At 38.4% G+C, this 15,171-nt stretch overlaps 2 protein-coding genes across 2 annotated transcripts; both read left to right on the top strand.

The window, feature by feature from the left end:
* Positions 1-678: 678 nt before the first annotated feature.
* On the top strand, positions 679-2,045 carry LOC128867295 (gustatory receptor 10a). Its single transcript, XM_054108404.1, has 2 exons — positions 679-1,752; positions 1,884-2,045. Exons 1-2 carry the CDS (start codon positions 679-681, stop codon positions 2,043-2,045), a joined length of 1,236 nt encoding a protein of 411 aa, XP_053964379.1.
* Positions 2,046-11,928: 9,883 nt separating this feature from the next.
* Positions 11,929-12,403, top strand: LOC128866756 (putative gustatory receptor 58b). The gene is made up of 2 exons (XM_054107726.1): positions 11,929-12,093; positions 12,150-12,403. Exons 1-2 carry the CDS (start codon positions 12,043-12,045, stop codon positions 12,309-12,311), a joined length of 213 nt encoding a protein of 70 aa, XP_053963701.1. The 5' UTR covers positions 11,929-12,042; the 3' UTR covers positions 12,312-12,403.
* Positions 12,404-15,171: the final 2,768 nt, after the last annotated feature.

Raw genomic sequence — 15,171 nt, 5'->3', positions numbered from 1 at the left:
TGCACAGAATTGCTTATATAAACAGCATTGCTATGTATATACATTTGCTCAGCATTAACTGTTAATACTAATTGCGGCGGACACGTGGTAAATAGTGGCAAAATCTCGCATCACAGTTCAAATTTAAATCACTTGCTCAGCATAATTCTAGGCACATCACTTCCCCTTTTATGCGCGTCCATTAGGGATATGCAAATTGTTTGCCAAGCACACTAAATTTGCATAAGCGATGTCACTTCGAAGACCCAAGCGCTGACGTGCGTCGAAACGGTTGGGATGTGGTGTAATAAAACCTGTGGGACACGTAGTCAAGGACTCGTTAAATGTCACTCATGCTAGCAGACAGTTGCGCTCATAAGTATGCAAAGCGGTGTGGGAATGTCGAATACACAGCGCGTGACACAACTTCTGCGTGCACGGAGGTTCATGGCGTGCCGACTAAGCGTTAAGAATAAAGAAGGAGTTATGAATTTCAAAAATGGAAAAATTCCTCATGTAATGCATCAAAGTAATTAAAATAAATAATTACCGAAACCTTAGCCAACCATAAAAAGGTGAGACAAACCTGGCTTACAGTCTAATTTGTATTTAGGCAACGCAGCGCACAACTGCAAATACTCCTCCAGTTTACCTGGCACTTCTTTGCGTTGAATTCCATTCATCTCCATTGACACCGATATGAGCTTCTGGGAGCGTCACAAGCATAACATCTATAAATACGGTCACATCTATGCAACCCTCTACGGCCTGATGGTAATCAATTACATACCACAAAGTCCGACCTACACACTCTCGCATCGAATTGCCGTTATTTATGGTCACGTGCTCAGTGTGTTTCTTATTGTTGTACTACCCATCTACTTTGCGCACAACATCTCCGCGCTCACCGAAACGCACGATCAACGCGGACAACTGCTGCTGCTTGTCAACTTCGCCAATACGCTGCTCAAGTATGTAACTGTTGTTGTGACATATGTCGCGAATTTCGCGCACTACACAGCCATACGTGCAGTCACCAGAAAACGACAACAGCTCGAAGATGACTTCAATAGCAGCCTTCAGATGCTGCCTGTATACGACGAAGGACCGCGCCGTCAATTCGAAGCGATGTTACTCTTCAAGTTCGGCCTCATTAACGCCATGATGGCAGTGCAAGTGGCAAATATACTCTACCAGCACTTCACCGGCGCCCATCCGGTGCTTGTATATATCGCTGTATACACATTTGTGCTTTGGAACTATACCGAGAATATGGCTGACTATTTTTACTTCATCAACAGCAGCGCTTTAAAATTCTACCAACAACTTAACCAACAGCTTCGTCAGGTGGTGCGCGAAACTAAGCTGTTGCATTACTTTCGGCTGTGCGGCCAACGGCGTGGCACTATACCGCATCTGTGCGGTTTACTGTGCGAGCGGCTGGATACGTTGGCTCAGCGCTACCAACAAATAAATCTACTTTACCAAGACAGCCTGACAATGCATCAATTCCAGATACTCGGTCTTGTCTTCATTACGCTCATCAGCAATCTCACCAACTCGTTCATCCTCTTCAATCTGTTTGTGAAGCATTCACAGGCGCGCGTCTCGCCAGCCATCGTACTTAACGCGCTGCATGCCATCATCTTCTACGTGGACACTTACATTGTGGCGTTGGTAAGTGAGAACATCAGTCTGGAACTGCGAAACATTAATCAAACGTTGCGTCAGTTTAACCAGGTGGGCGATCTGGATGTACGCCTCCAGCAGACGGTGAGTGTGTGTGGGTGTACGATATAACTCTTAGTGGGTGCAATTCGCTTCACTGAATATTTATGTGGCTGTACATAATTATTTAAATATTTATTACTTGCATTTGTTTTCGCTATTTTTTCGCAATGCAGATCGAATGCTTCACACTTTTCCTGATGAATAATCGAGTGGAGGTTCGCATTTGCGGCCTCTTTGTGCTGGACAGGCGGTTGACGTATTTGACGGCAGCCACTGGATTCTCATATTTCATAACACTGGTGCAATTCGATTTGAATTTGACAGGAACAAAGTAGAGAAAAAATAATTAAATGTGAATCTTGTTTTTGCTTTTAGCCTACATTTTTAGCCTGAGTGTGGTTTCGGCGGCAGACACTCCAACTAAATCTTTCAAATATCGAATTTTTCGCATAGAGTAAAAAAACTGTTCAAAAGTGAGCTTTGGAGTATTCTCGAAGAGTTTTTTAAATAGTACCATACTGATTTTCCTCATTCTTGTCGCGTTGCACTAAATTAAGAATATTTAATTCCAACGTCATATCGGTTTTACTATACGGATGCAAATCATATTTCATATTCTGAACGGCTAGTTCAACGTATGCAATCTTTTACAAATCGGTGCATTAGGCGTATACTAAGGATAAGGTGGCCAAAAACTATATACAATGACAAGCTGGAGGAATTGACTAACAATACGCTCATCAAAAGAAATATTCTGAAAAGAAAATGAAATTGGATCGGACATACGCTTGGAAAACCTGCACAAGGTGCAGGCAAGCCATCGAATGAAACCCATTGGGATCTCGCAGAAGGGGGCGTCTAGTGCACACGTGGAGAAGACAACTAATATTAAGTGAACTAGATAAGAATAGATCTAAGAGATTTAAATTATATCTGTACCGTAATAACTTTAAAAAGTTATTCATATTAAAATATCCTTTCTTAAGATACACTTAAGAATTAAAAAAAATTTTTTTTTATATATTTTTTTATTTCCCTTGAATTTGAATTTGAAGAGGTCGAGCCAAGGAGCACCAGGAGATTTGGTGGCTCCTAAAACACTCAGGCTAAAAAGCCCATTGTATTTAAAGCTCTGGAAAGGGGGTAGATAGTCAAGGAGGGAGGGAGAAAAGTATCAGAGAAAGAGATAGGAAAGAGTAGAGACAGAGATAGAGATAGTTAGTCCTGTGAGAATTTTCCAGATTCTTTGGCAAATCTGTAAATATCCTCCAGTTTTAGAGAACGGATATTACTCATTCCCATGACATCGGAACCCAATACTCGTAGTCGCGCTCTAGCAAAGGCAGGACACTCACAGAGAAAGTGTTCAGTGCTATCCGCCTCCTCCAAGCATGATAGGCATACCGGGTCCTCGATGATTCCAATGGTGGTCATATGCTGACCCCATGGGTTGTGTCCTGTAATGATGCCGACCATCAACCGAATGTCTTTCCTTCTAAGTTTTAGTAGAAAGTTTGACAGTTTTCTGTTCGGACTTGTCACAAAACTCTTTGCAGTTCTGCAGCGTTCTAGATCGGACCATCGTTCTTTATGTAGATTGCCTACATAATCGTTGATCCAATTCTTGATTCCTGCGGGACTGATTCCGATTATTGGCTGTGGCCCTTGTGGGGGCACCGCTGATCCACGGTTGGCAAATTCGTCGGCAATTTCGTTTCCTTGAACACCGGAGTGTCCCGGAACCCATATAAGTACAAGCCTGTTTTGTCTTGCGACAGAATTAAGCTTCTTCTTACATTCTTGAACAATCTTTAAGGCTTGCTTCGCGTTCTCCAGGGCCTTCAATGCAGCCTGACTGTCACTGAAGACTCCAATCTGTTTCCCGCTCCATCTCCTCTCGATTATCCATTCGGCTACTTTTAGGATGGCAAAAACTTCTGTTTGGAAAACAGTTGCCATTCCCCCATAGCATAGTGATACTTATTACTATCGTTTAAGTACCATCCGGCTCCAGACCCTATTTCAGTCTTGGACCCATCGGTAAAGAAAATATCCGTCAAACCTCCCTGCATGCATTCTGGATTGCTCCATTGCTCACGCAATGGAAATCTGACATCAAATTTCCTTCCGAATGAAACTGTGGGTATCAGGTCATCTTTAGGTGCCAAAAACAGTGGATACTGCTCCGACAGCAACTTAAAAATTTCTCTGTGTCCCGAAGTTCCTTCTTCGTGCCAGAAACCATATTTATGAAGTCTACACATTGCTTTTATTGCTTCCTGTTGTATCTTAAGATCCAGGAGGAGCAAATCAAGCATAGCATTTAGGGCATCACCAGAGGTTGTACTCATGGCACCCGTGATGCATATATATACACTTCTTTGCAGCCTGTGTAGTTCCCGGATTGTGGACTTAACCATGCTCCGTCGCCACCAGACCACAGAAGCGTAAGTGATGATTGGTCTGATAAGTGCCGTGTATATCCATAGGACCACAGCAGGTTTCAGACCCCAAGTTTTGCCAAAGGCTCTACGGCATTGCTGAAAAATCTTCAATGCACGATTCACCTTCAGTAAAACGTGTGTCTCCCAGGTCAGCTTCTTATCCAAGATTACTCCTAGATATTTAACTTCGTTGGAAAGACCAAGTGTCACACCTTTCAGTGTTGGAAGACTGAGTCCATCCAATTTGTTGTTCGGATTAACGGAAAGACCTTGTCTCATGCACCAATCATCGATTTTGTCAAGAATCCTCTGCACTTTCGTGCAAAGCCTCCTTAAGGATTTATCCGATGTTAGCGCACAGACGTCGTCCGCATATGCTTGGACGTGAAAGCCGAGTTCCTGCATCTCCGCTAATAGGGAGTCTACGACGAAGCACCACAGCAGCGGAGAAAGAACACCCCCTTGGGGACATCCTTACTTGGCCCTGACTGTGATTTGCTCGTCATCGCTCCCACCAGCGGTTAACAGCCTCTCAGAGAGCATGGAGTATATCCATTTTATAATGGCTTGATTAACTCCGTGTCGTTCGGCAGAAGAACATATCGAGCCGAAAGTGGCATTATCAAAAGCCCCCTCAATGTCCACGAACACGCCCATTGTGTATTCGTCAGCTTCCAGCCCGGCTTCAATCTTGCTAACAAGATCGTGCAAGGCTGATTCACATGATTTTCCACTCTGGTAAGCGTGTTGATTTCTACTAAGTGGACTTCTCGGCAATACCCCCACTCGAATATGTTTCTCCACCACTCGTTCCAGACTTTTCAACATGAACGATGTCAAACTGATTGGTCTAAAACTTTTTGCTAGGGAATAGTCATCTTTTCCTGGTTTCGGAATAAATACTACTCTTACGCGTCGCCATTGGGATGGTATATAACCAAATGCAAGACAGGCTGTGAAGATCCTTTTCAGGGCCTCAATCAGCCTGTCTCCTCCTTTTTTAAGCATTGCTGGATATATTCCGTCAGATCCAGGGGACTTAAAGTTCTCAAAGGAAGATAAGGAAAACCTTATCGATTCCCTTGTCACTATCCGACTAGCAATATACCAGCTGTACCTAGAGGTTCCGCCGTTGCCACCGTCATTGTTCATGCCACTCTCAGCTTCAGAGAGAGTTCTACTATCCGGAAAATGGGTTTGGAGTAGAGCATTAAACGTTTCCGATTTGGAAATGGTGTATGAACCATCAGGTTTTCGAATGGAATCCAGCCTTACTGAGCGGTCTAAATGAAGGACCTTACAAAGTCTCGCTGTTTCCCTCATTTCTTCGACGTTACTGCAGAAATTTCTATAGGATTCAAGTTTGGCTTGCCGTACTTTTTTCTTATATTCTCTCTGTGTAAGTCGATGATTGGCCCAGTCCTCTTCTGTTTTCGTCTTCAAGGCCTTATTAAGAAGTTTCCTGGACCGTACACGAAGCTTCGACAGTTCAGGGTTCCACCAAGGAACCGCTTTCCCCTGTCTGATTTGCCTGAGTGGACACAGTTCCTCAAAGCAATTGATTAAAGTACCGTCTAATTTCTTAGTAGCATCTGCAGTCATTTCTGCTGATTTGAGTTTTTTCAGGTTTGGTAATCGCTCTGTTACAAGCTAACCACATTTCGAGGATTCCTACCGGAAGGTATTGATATTGTGTCAATTCCCAGTCGGAATTCGATAAGACGATGATCAGTAAGAGAGTCCTCTTCCAAAACTCGCCATCGGTTGATTTGATTTCCAACTGACCTATTGGTAAGTGTTAAATCAATCACCTCTTGTCTCCTTCTGGTCACAAAAGTTGGTTTGTTACCAGTGTTTTGGATGACCAAATCGGATGACAGGATAAAATCCAGTAACTTGAGACCTCTGGGGTTGCATTTGCTGCTTCCCCACACAATGTTCTGTGAATTTGCGTCACAGCCCACTATTAGCCCCAGATTATTGGATTCTGCGTATTTGACCACTTCTCTTAGCCCCCTCGAAGGAGGTGGCTGTAAAGAGTCGTAGGGTAGGTAGGCCGAAACTATGATAGCTTCGACACTGTTCCCACTTTTCAAGTACTTTATTTTTGCAGCAACGATATCTCCGGAGCATAGCTCTTTTAACATCGTGTGTTCGATCAACCTCGGCATGATAATACATGCTCGCGGTCTCACATTCCCTTCACAATGAAGTATTTGTCCCCACGCCATAGCACTTAGACCACAGATACGCTTGTGACATACCCATGGTTCTTGTATAAGTATTTCCCTTACATATCAACAAAATATTAAATTAAAAATTAAAAACGTGATTCTAATTATTTTGTTAAATTATGATTTATTATAATACTTTAGAAAAAAAAAACACTATTACTAAAAGAGCACTTTAGAATTAAAAAAAATATGATCATCAATTTTATTAAATTAATATTTATTATTTTATTTTCCTTAGATATTTTTTTTAGTGCACTACAATATAGAATCAAGAATATATTTTAATTAGTTTACTAAATTATTTGAAATAAACAAAAACTAAATAAAAAATAATTTTATAAAATATTTTGATGGAATCAATCTATTTAAAGTCCAAAAATTGACTTCCTAAATTATTTTAAATTTTTAGGAAATTTGAATTCGAAATCTAAAAATCAACGAAAAAGAAATTTAAAATGGTTATCTTTAATATATAAGTATAGTTTTTGCAAATATTTGAAAAATTTCATACTTTTCATACTGACAGATTTCAAACTTTCCCAATTTTTTTATATTTGATATCCCCACTTTATCAATTTTTCATTTTAGACCTCCCAAACTAGAGATTAACAAACTTTATAATATAATAAAAAATCAATTAAAATTTTTTTTTTTTTGCTCTCGAAGACAGCGATATTCTTAAAAGTAAGACCCCAAGCTTGTTTTGTCCTTTCATAATACCGTACCTAACACTTCCGTTACGGGCAAAAGCAACATTGGCTCACATAGAATCCGCCAAATAACCGATTCATAGATGCTTAATTGTTGAGAACATCGATATATCGATGTAGAAAGTTGTTCAGCAACACTTTGCGCTACAGTAACAATATTCTCAGCACAACGTTCAATTTCTGGTTTGCCAGTCCTTTTTCTATCCTCGTTCTATACACTTTCTTGAAATTTTTTCGCCAACCTTTGAATTGTTGACTCATTCGACAATTAGTTTCACCAAAGAAATCGCGAATTTTGAAATATATTGTTCGACTATTCTAGATCGACTATTTTCATAATAAATTGCAATAATTTTAACGCGTTGTTCCATCGTGTAAAATTGTACTCTGTCTACGGGACAAATACTAGGCATCACTTTTAAGGGGGTAGTATGGTTAATTCGGTGTAAAACAAGCATATTTTTCGAAATTTTGTTTGTCGACACAGTTGATTTATTCAAAATTTTAAAATTACTTCATTATAAAGTCATATTTAAAGAATATTGTGTGAAATTTTCATTGATTTTTATGAAGAAATGAGTTGGTGGCAGCGAATCTTCGCGGACGTCTCATAAAAAAGTTTTATTGCGGTGTCCCTCAGAACTCATTACTGGATCAACTAAAATCAAAAAACCAAATTGATTTCATCAGCTAATAAAGTTTCGCAGGTAACAACGTTGAATTTTTTTTTTTTTTTTTTTTTTTTTTTAATTTTTTAAAGCGCTTTGAAGTCAAAACACCGATTTTTCATAAAAAAAACTTGAACACTTTGTTGTTTTAAAATATTACAAAATTTAAAAAAAAAAAAACTCGACGTTGTTACCTGCGAAACTTTATTAGCTGATGAAATCAATTTGGTTTTTTGATTTTAGTTGATCCAGTAATGAGTTCTGAGGGACACCGCAATAAAACTTTTTTATGAGACGTCCGCGAAGATTCGCTGCCACCAACTCATTTCTTCATAAAAATCAATGAAAATTTCACACAATATTCTTTAAATATGACTTTATAATGAAGTAATTTTAAAATTTTGAATAAATCAACTGTGTCGACAAAAAAAATTTCGAAAAATATGCTTGTTTTACACTGAATTAACCATACTACCCCCTTAATAGACCCTTTATAATGAAACTATTTTTTAGTATAAATAGATTATTCTTGCTTAGTACGTAGGTAGTTGAATACAATTTCTTTTGAATAAAATAATTAGTAATAATAGAATAAAGTACAATAATATTTTGATAGAATTTTTTCACTGGATTCGCTAAGTAAGTTATTTAAATTTGTGTATATTTTTTTTTGTACGTTTGTAGTTTAGTGAGTGAAGCCAATGCATTAAACACACAAAAAACCGAACCCAAAGTAGCCTAAAATAGAAACAGAATAATGTTGGCTTAATAACAAAGAAATTGGCTAAAAATAAAACGAATTGCTTTTTCTAGATATAAAAACATCTCCTAATATTTATTTAAAGACCTCGTCAGCTTTACTTGCACAACTTTTTAGCCAAAAATAAACAAAGCGGATTTAGCTCTCCTTCAAAGTACGTTTAACGATGTTTGTGCCTTAACTCACATGCCACACTTTTGTTGTTGCAATGAAATCAAATTTGTTTAACCTCTGTTCTTCTATCAATGCTGGTTTAACGTTACAAATTTAACAGCAGAAGAAATACTTCCTCCCACATCTACTTTTAAGTTTACCAACCGATAAAATGTAAATGCTCGATTAAAAAGTTCGTAAACTTTGCACTACCTCACCCCAACAGTAACCAATTGAAATTAATTTTCTACCCTAGAATAAAAGCTGTCGTAGGTGGTATAATAGGAAAATGGAAATTGAACGAATGCCAAAATACAACTAGCGTTTAGCAATTTTTCTCCGCTGCAATGAAATAGTAGGTGATAGACTGGAAGCGTATATAGACTATACCGCGTATTTCTAATTGAACGTATGAAGTTTTGAACGCTGTGCTCAGTGCTTTCGTCGTTGATTGGTTTTCATCAAATCGTTGTTACAATCAGCAGCTTTAAACAGATTTTTGTGTTTTTCAGAGTTATCGACCTACGACTGAAAGAATTCAGCCTGGGTAGCGTACTAGTGAGACTTTAGGCTCATTTCACCGATTTTTTTTAACCGATATTAATGTAATGAACGAGCAGAGTTTTGCTGAAAGATGTCTGCTTCTAGAATCTCGATATATACGGCAGAATTCACTCAAACTCCTTGAGTAAAGAAGTGTGGTGGCATGGGTGTTGTTGCTCCTAAAACCGTAACAGTGATTGGAAACTTTGTGTGCATGACAACAGAATCTCTGGCATTTCTGCGGTTGGTCTTTTTTTGGTATTCGTCAACGTTTTTTTTCGTCAAACACATGTTAAATTATTTTAGGCGCTTCAGAGTATTTAATTTTGTTTAGAGGCATTTTGACCAGATAATTCGCTGTTCCCGTGTTTGCTCCAACATAAACTGCCTTCAACGGATAAGGCTTTCAGAAACATTAAACTCCCTCGTGTCTTTTGCGTTTTGCATTAGATTCTGCATCGCCCCTGATGCTTTCAACTCACGGCGAACCTTATGAACGAATGAATAAGAAAATTAGAGATTTCTATATCAGTGTCATGTGCACTTATAGTAGAGTGACGAGAACTGCATGTCTCTTCATTTCTTGAGTCAAGTTGTATGGTAGTCCTCCATGTCTTATCCGGAAAAAGGAAAAAGAAAAATAATGGTTTCCATAAACTCCAGCCACGCATATGCATGTCCTCTAATACTGTATGTACCCTATATAGAAACATGAAAATTTGACAAAATGGCAGAGCTTTGCAGGCAAGCTGCCGATTTTTTGCATGCCATAAGGTTTATTACATGAAGCCACAAAACTAAAAAACGACTGTCGGAAATTTTAAAATTATCGTTTAGAGAAAAATACATACGTGCTGTTCTCTTTTTATAAATCAAGATAAATTTATTATAAATCATTATCGAAATTTTCAAAAATAGAAAAAAATCGATTTTTCAAAAGTGTCACTCCAGTTGAGTTCCTTACGCGAAAGAGAAGCTGGGCGATGTGTACAGTTGCAGTTCGTAGGATCCCTCTGTTGTGTAAAACGCGGACCTAATAAACACTTGCCGTGAATTACGGTAGTATTTATCACTTAACGCAATACCAAAGTGCAGTGTCCATTACTACAAGCTTAGAAAATCGTTTTTGAATTCCTTTGAGAAAATCAACTTAAACTTTCACTTGGTCCCTCCTGCTGTGTACAGTCCTCGTATTTCTGAACTATTTGTTTTATAAATACCTGCAAATAGTGAAGCTCACTATTTAAATTAATAGGATTACTGAAAAAGCAGTCCTTCGAGTCATTCTAGTTCATAGGACTGACTATTATGTAGACAATCTCAGTTGTACTCTCAATGACTGTTGGTTATGATTTTATTTTTATTTTATTCCAATGACTTATCAAAAACCAACAATCACTAGCTAATTTCAATTTGTTTTAAGCGAATCCCTGTCATATCCACACCCCCAGTCAAATGAGCTAATGGAGCACATCCAAACAGTCATCAGCATAAGGTACACCGACAGCTGATTAGCGGATGTTTGTAGCTTTACTATTTTATTATTTACATTTTACTTTACTACATTCTACTCACCCCTTCCTATTCCCCTTTACCATGACACAATCTTATCGCTGAACTGTTCAAAGCATCTGCTCGGTCGATCAGTTAAGCTCAACACGTTTCTAATTTATTAAATTGCAAACCCAAGAGTAAAAGAAAACAAACAAACAAATACTTTTGCTCCAGCGAATTCACGCAACAATCAGTAGGGATCACGCGGGCCTGCAACACGCACACGCAATCCACCCAACTAGACTTGAATTGATGCCATCAACAACACATAAGTTCACAGTGCGTCGATGGCAGTTGTACACTTACTATTGCTCGCTCGCCATTGGCGCGGCAGCGATTCGTTTCGATTTCGACCAGCGCCGCTTCCGTCGTTCACCGCTAGCGCAAATCTACGCTTGCAGTTTAAATGCACTGGTTGTCTGCATTATGCCTCTAACCTACACATACTCTTTAACGTACTTACAATACCTCACCGAAAATCGTTTGATGGACATCGTAAAAGTCGTCAATATCACACAGCTACTGGCGTTAACAGCGCTGACTATACTTTTCCGATGGAAGCGGGAACGTGCTCTTATCGAAATGCTGAGGCAAATGCTGAACTTGGAGAGCGCGTATTTTGATATGTGTGTGCCTGCGACGGTAAAGCAACGCTGCGCGCGATTATATGGCAAGCATTTGCTATGGACAAAATACCTCAACGTCATCATCCAGACCTGCTCGACCTTATATTTGACTACATTATATTCATCGGAGCTCAACCTGATCTCAGTGCTATTTACCGCGCATATGACCTGCATAAATAGTGTACTCCTGCACACAATACTCCATTACTTTCTGGCGATGTGGTACGTGTGGGAACGTTTTTGCTGGTTGAACGCGCAACTGCAGCGTATTTTCAATCTCCTTCAATTGCTGCAATTTAGAAAGTATTGTACGCACCGCTTGCGCAAGCGCATGCATCAACGCCTAGCGGAGGAATTAATGGAAATTGCGCGAGTGCATCACCGTCTTACTGAATTGGCAGAGCGTTTTACCGATTGCTACCGACTACAGATTGTGACGACGCTAATTAGTAAAATTATCCACAACATTGCAATTGGCTACATGGGTTTTAAGGTTGGCAATAATACGTTTTTTAAAGAACTCAGCCCGGTTGACCATGTGTTTAATTTCATTGCGTTTTTTGCTATTATTTCGGACTAATTTCTTTTGGACACACTCTGTGAGCGGGTGGTTGGGGCAGCGCGTGAAACAGCAGTTGTGATGAAATTATTTGAGGAGCTAAGCGAAGTGGATAGTTCTGTGGAGTGTTCGGTGCGTATTATTTAGAAACAAAAATTATAGAAAATATAACCTTAAATTTTTTGCAGTGCGACTTACTCTCACAGCAATTGCGACAACACAAACTGCGAATTAGAATTCTTGGCATGATTGATTTGAATAAACGACTTTCTTTCCTGATTTTTGGTGCTCTGGTAAAAAATGTTTTGCTTCTGTTACAGTGGGATTTGGGGAAGCAGTTCGATGAATAATAAGAATTGAAGTATTATCAAGATAAAATTAATAATTCCATTAAAAAATATAGCCAAATAGAAATCAATCAATAACTCACACTTTTCAAAGCAAGTACGAGGGCTACCTACTCAAGTTACTTTAAGCAAATGAGATAGACAAGAAAAAATAAACATTTATATTTGAAAATAGATTTATTATTTTTCAGAATATTTTCCATGGAAATCAAATAAATTTTGCATGCATTTTAACCAATTTTCGAAATACCTTTTTTACTCCGATTGAGGTAAACTACCGAAGCATTCGATCTCACAGCATTCGAGCACCAGGAAATGTTGTTTTGCATTTTACTTCGAGTTCTTGGATTAAAAGGTGCCAAATTAGGACTGACCTAACAATTCAATATTTTAAATGTTCAAAAATCACTTGTGAGAACCTCCATTGCCGTGGTGGAGAATGATTCGTCTTTTATGATTATACATAACATATAATAGTTTGGGGCAAAAAAAACAATACCAGTCTAACGGTTAGACGCGATAGAAGTGAAACCTTCCGTAAAACAAACTGAGAGAGAATGAGACGAAAGCAGCATTAGGAGCGGGATAATTATAGGTTCATTATAATATTGCTATAAAGTTCATATTTTATTTTCTTCATTTTATTATTATTCATCCTCAATGTTTTCAATTTCAACAAATGATACGAGTGGCTTATGATAGCTAAAATATGATACAAATGCTTTGGATTCGATGTTGCCAACATATCTTTGAAATACCGCGTCAATTGTGGTTTTTGATCGTGTTGTCGATTCAGTGCGATTGTTACACATTTTTAAATTGAATGTTGTATTGAGAAAGTCAATTAAAGGAACCGCTGTGTCCAATGCAAAATTTACGTTAAAATCGCCTCTTAAAATCATTGGAACTTTATCGTAATCTTTTCTAAGTATCCGCGATACTTCTGGTGTATACTTTATTAAACTTTCGTGAATGAATTCCGTGATGCTATTTATTGATTGATTCGGTGAAATATAAATTGCCACAATTAAAACTGTTTTTCTATTGCTCAATCTGGTTTCGCATGCACATATTTCTCCCACTTTAGAGAGCTGAACAGACAGTGATTCTAGTTGCTGTGCATTCAGATCTATCTGGGGAGTTACAATACGAGCACCGTCATTTTGATTGAGATATATTGCAACACCGCCGCGATTGCGATAAATATTTAAAAATGAAAATATTTACGAATATAAAAATACGGACGCAATACAGCACATGCGGTTGCTATTATGAGCGTCGTAGCGCGTATATTACACAGACGTACTAACATACACACAAACATTCGTAGGACGCTTGGTCTAAGCAAGTATTAGATAGTGTAGTATAGGTATACATAATGCCTTCTCGGTCACCGTGGCTCCGTAATACACAGGCGCGCACACATACGTACTAGCATACATACAAACATACATACGTATGACGCTTTAACTAAACACCAAAGCAAGTAATAGGCAGTGCAGTATACATACTACAATACTCACTATACTAGCGTGGCTCAGCAGTTAGCAGCCACACACATATACGTATATCAACATATAACGCTTCGTAGTGTCGCTTTTTCGTTTCATCGAGTCTCAAATCAGTCCCAACGATTCTAAAGAAGTTTTCACTTCTAAAACATTATTTTTTGGGTAGATGGCTGTAGTGATCGATATCTCGTAAAGTGTAGACAAAAAATTTAAAGATTATGCTCGTTGCCAATGTGATATTTTACACTAAAAAATTCTCTTGCGGTTTTTTGTTTGCATTAAAGATGCATCTCGCACAAGCAGCCCGTCGTCGAAAATGTCGATAAAGTCACACAAATAATCGAAATTGGCCGGCATGTTATTAGTCGTAGCATCGCCCAGGAGTTAAAGATCGACTATAAAACAGTTTTAAACCATTTGCGCAAAATAACAATTAAAATAATGGATTTATTTTTTTGTTTCGAAGGTTTGCGTTTAGTTTCCGCTATTCTTTTAAAAGCTTCTGACTAACAAATAGGAGATAATTTCTTTAAAGGCACATGATGGAATGTCCTATTATTCAAAAGAAACTCACGACCATTTGCTTCGAAAACCACATAGAGTTCTTTAATTTGAAATTCTTATGCATAGATACATGATTTGTCGCTGGTCACGATGTTTTAAATGTCTTTTGCCGAACCGCGATTGAGTTTTACCAACATTTCTTTGCCCACAAGCCCTTTTTGGACAATTGCCAATTTATGAGATATCCAACGCGCACCAACAGTTTTTATGCAGTATGTATGCGAATGGAGCTAATGCCCAAGCATATCTCAATCTCACGACATGTCTTATGATGATTTTGTCATATCAACCCACACAAAGCATCGATTTTTTCTGACTCAAAAACCAAACTTGGTCGACCTTCGAGAAAATCGTCCTGTAAAGTGCGACCACGATTGAATTTGCCATTGCGGCTCGAGATGCTATTTCATCACCAATATTCGAAGCAAGTTGAAGAGCACGATTGTTGGTTTATTGACTTATTCATATTATTAATTATATATTTTTTTTTTACCTAGATAAACAATACAAACTTCATTCGTATAGAAAAAAATTCCAGGACGATTATCATTTAAAAGGTCAAACTTTACGACAGCAATGTCAGAATTGACTTATTCACGTTAGTGTTGGCACACCTCAAAACTTAATAGGAAACCCTCGTATTTAATTTGTTCCCATGGCAGATTATCACACTACAATATCAGCAGCGCAGGGTATCGACCAGTGTAGTTGCTCATTACGTAAACTACGGAATTACATACATGCATCCTTATGCTAATCTTTTTATGAAATGCACTGGCTTACTATTC

This window comes from Anastrepha ludens, chromosome 6 (genome assembly GCF_028408465.1).
Source record: "Anastrepha ludens isolate Willacy chromosome 6, idAnaLude1.1, whole genome shotgun sequence".
Classification (NCBI taxonomy): domain Eukaryota; kingdom Metazoa; phylum Arthropoda; class Insecta; order Diptera; family Tephritidae; genus Anastrepha; species Anastrepha ludens.
Note: the sequence above shows the minus strand (reverse complement) of the source record. Positions and strands in the feature narration are given on the sequence as shown.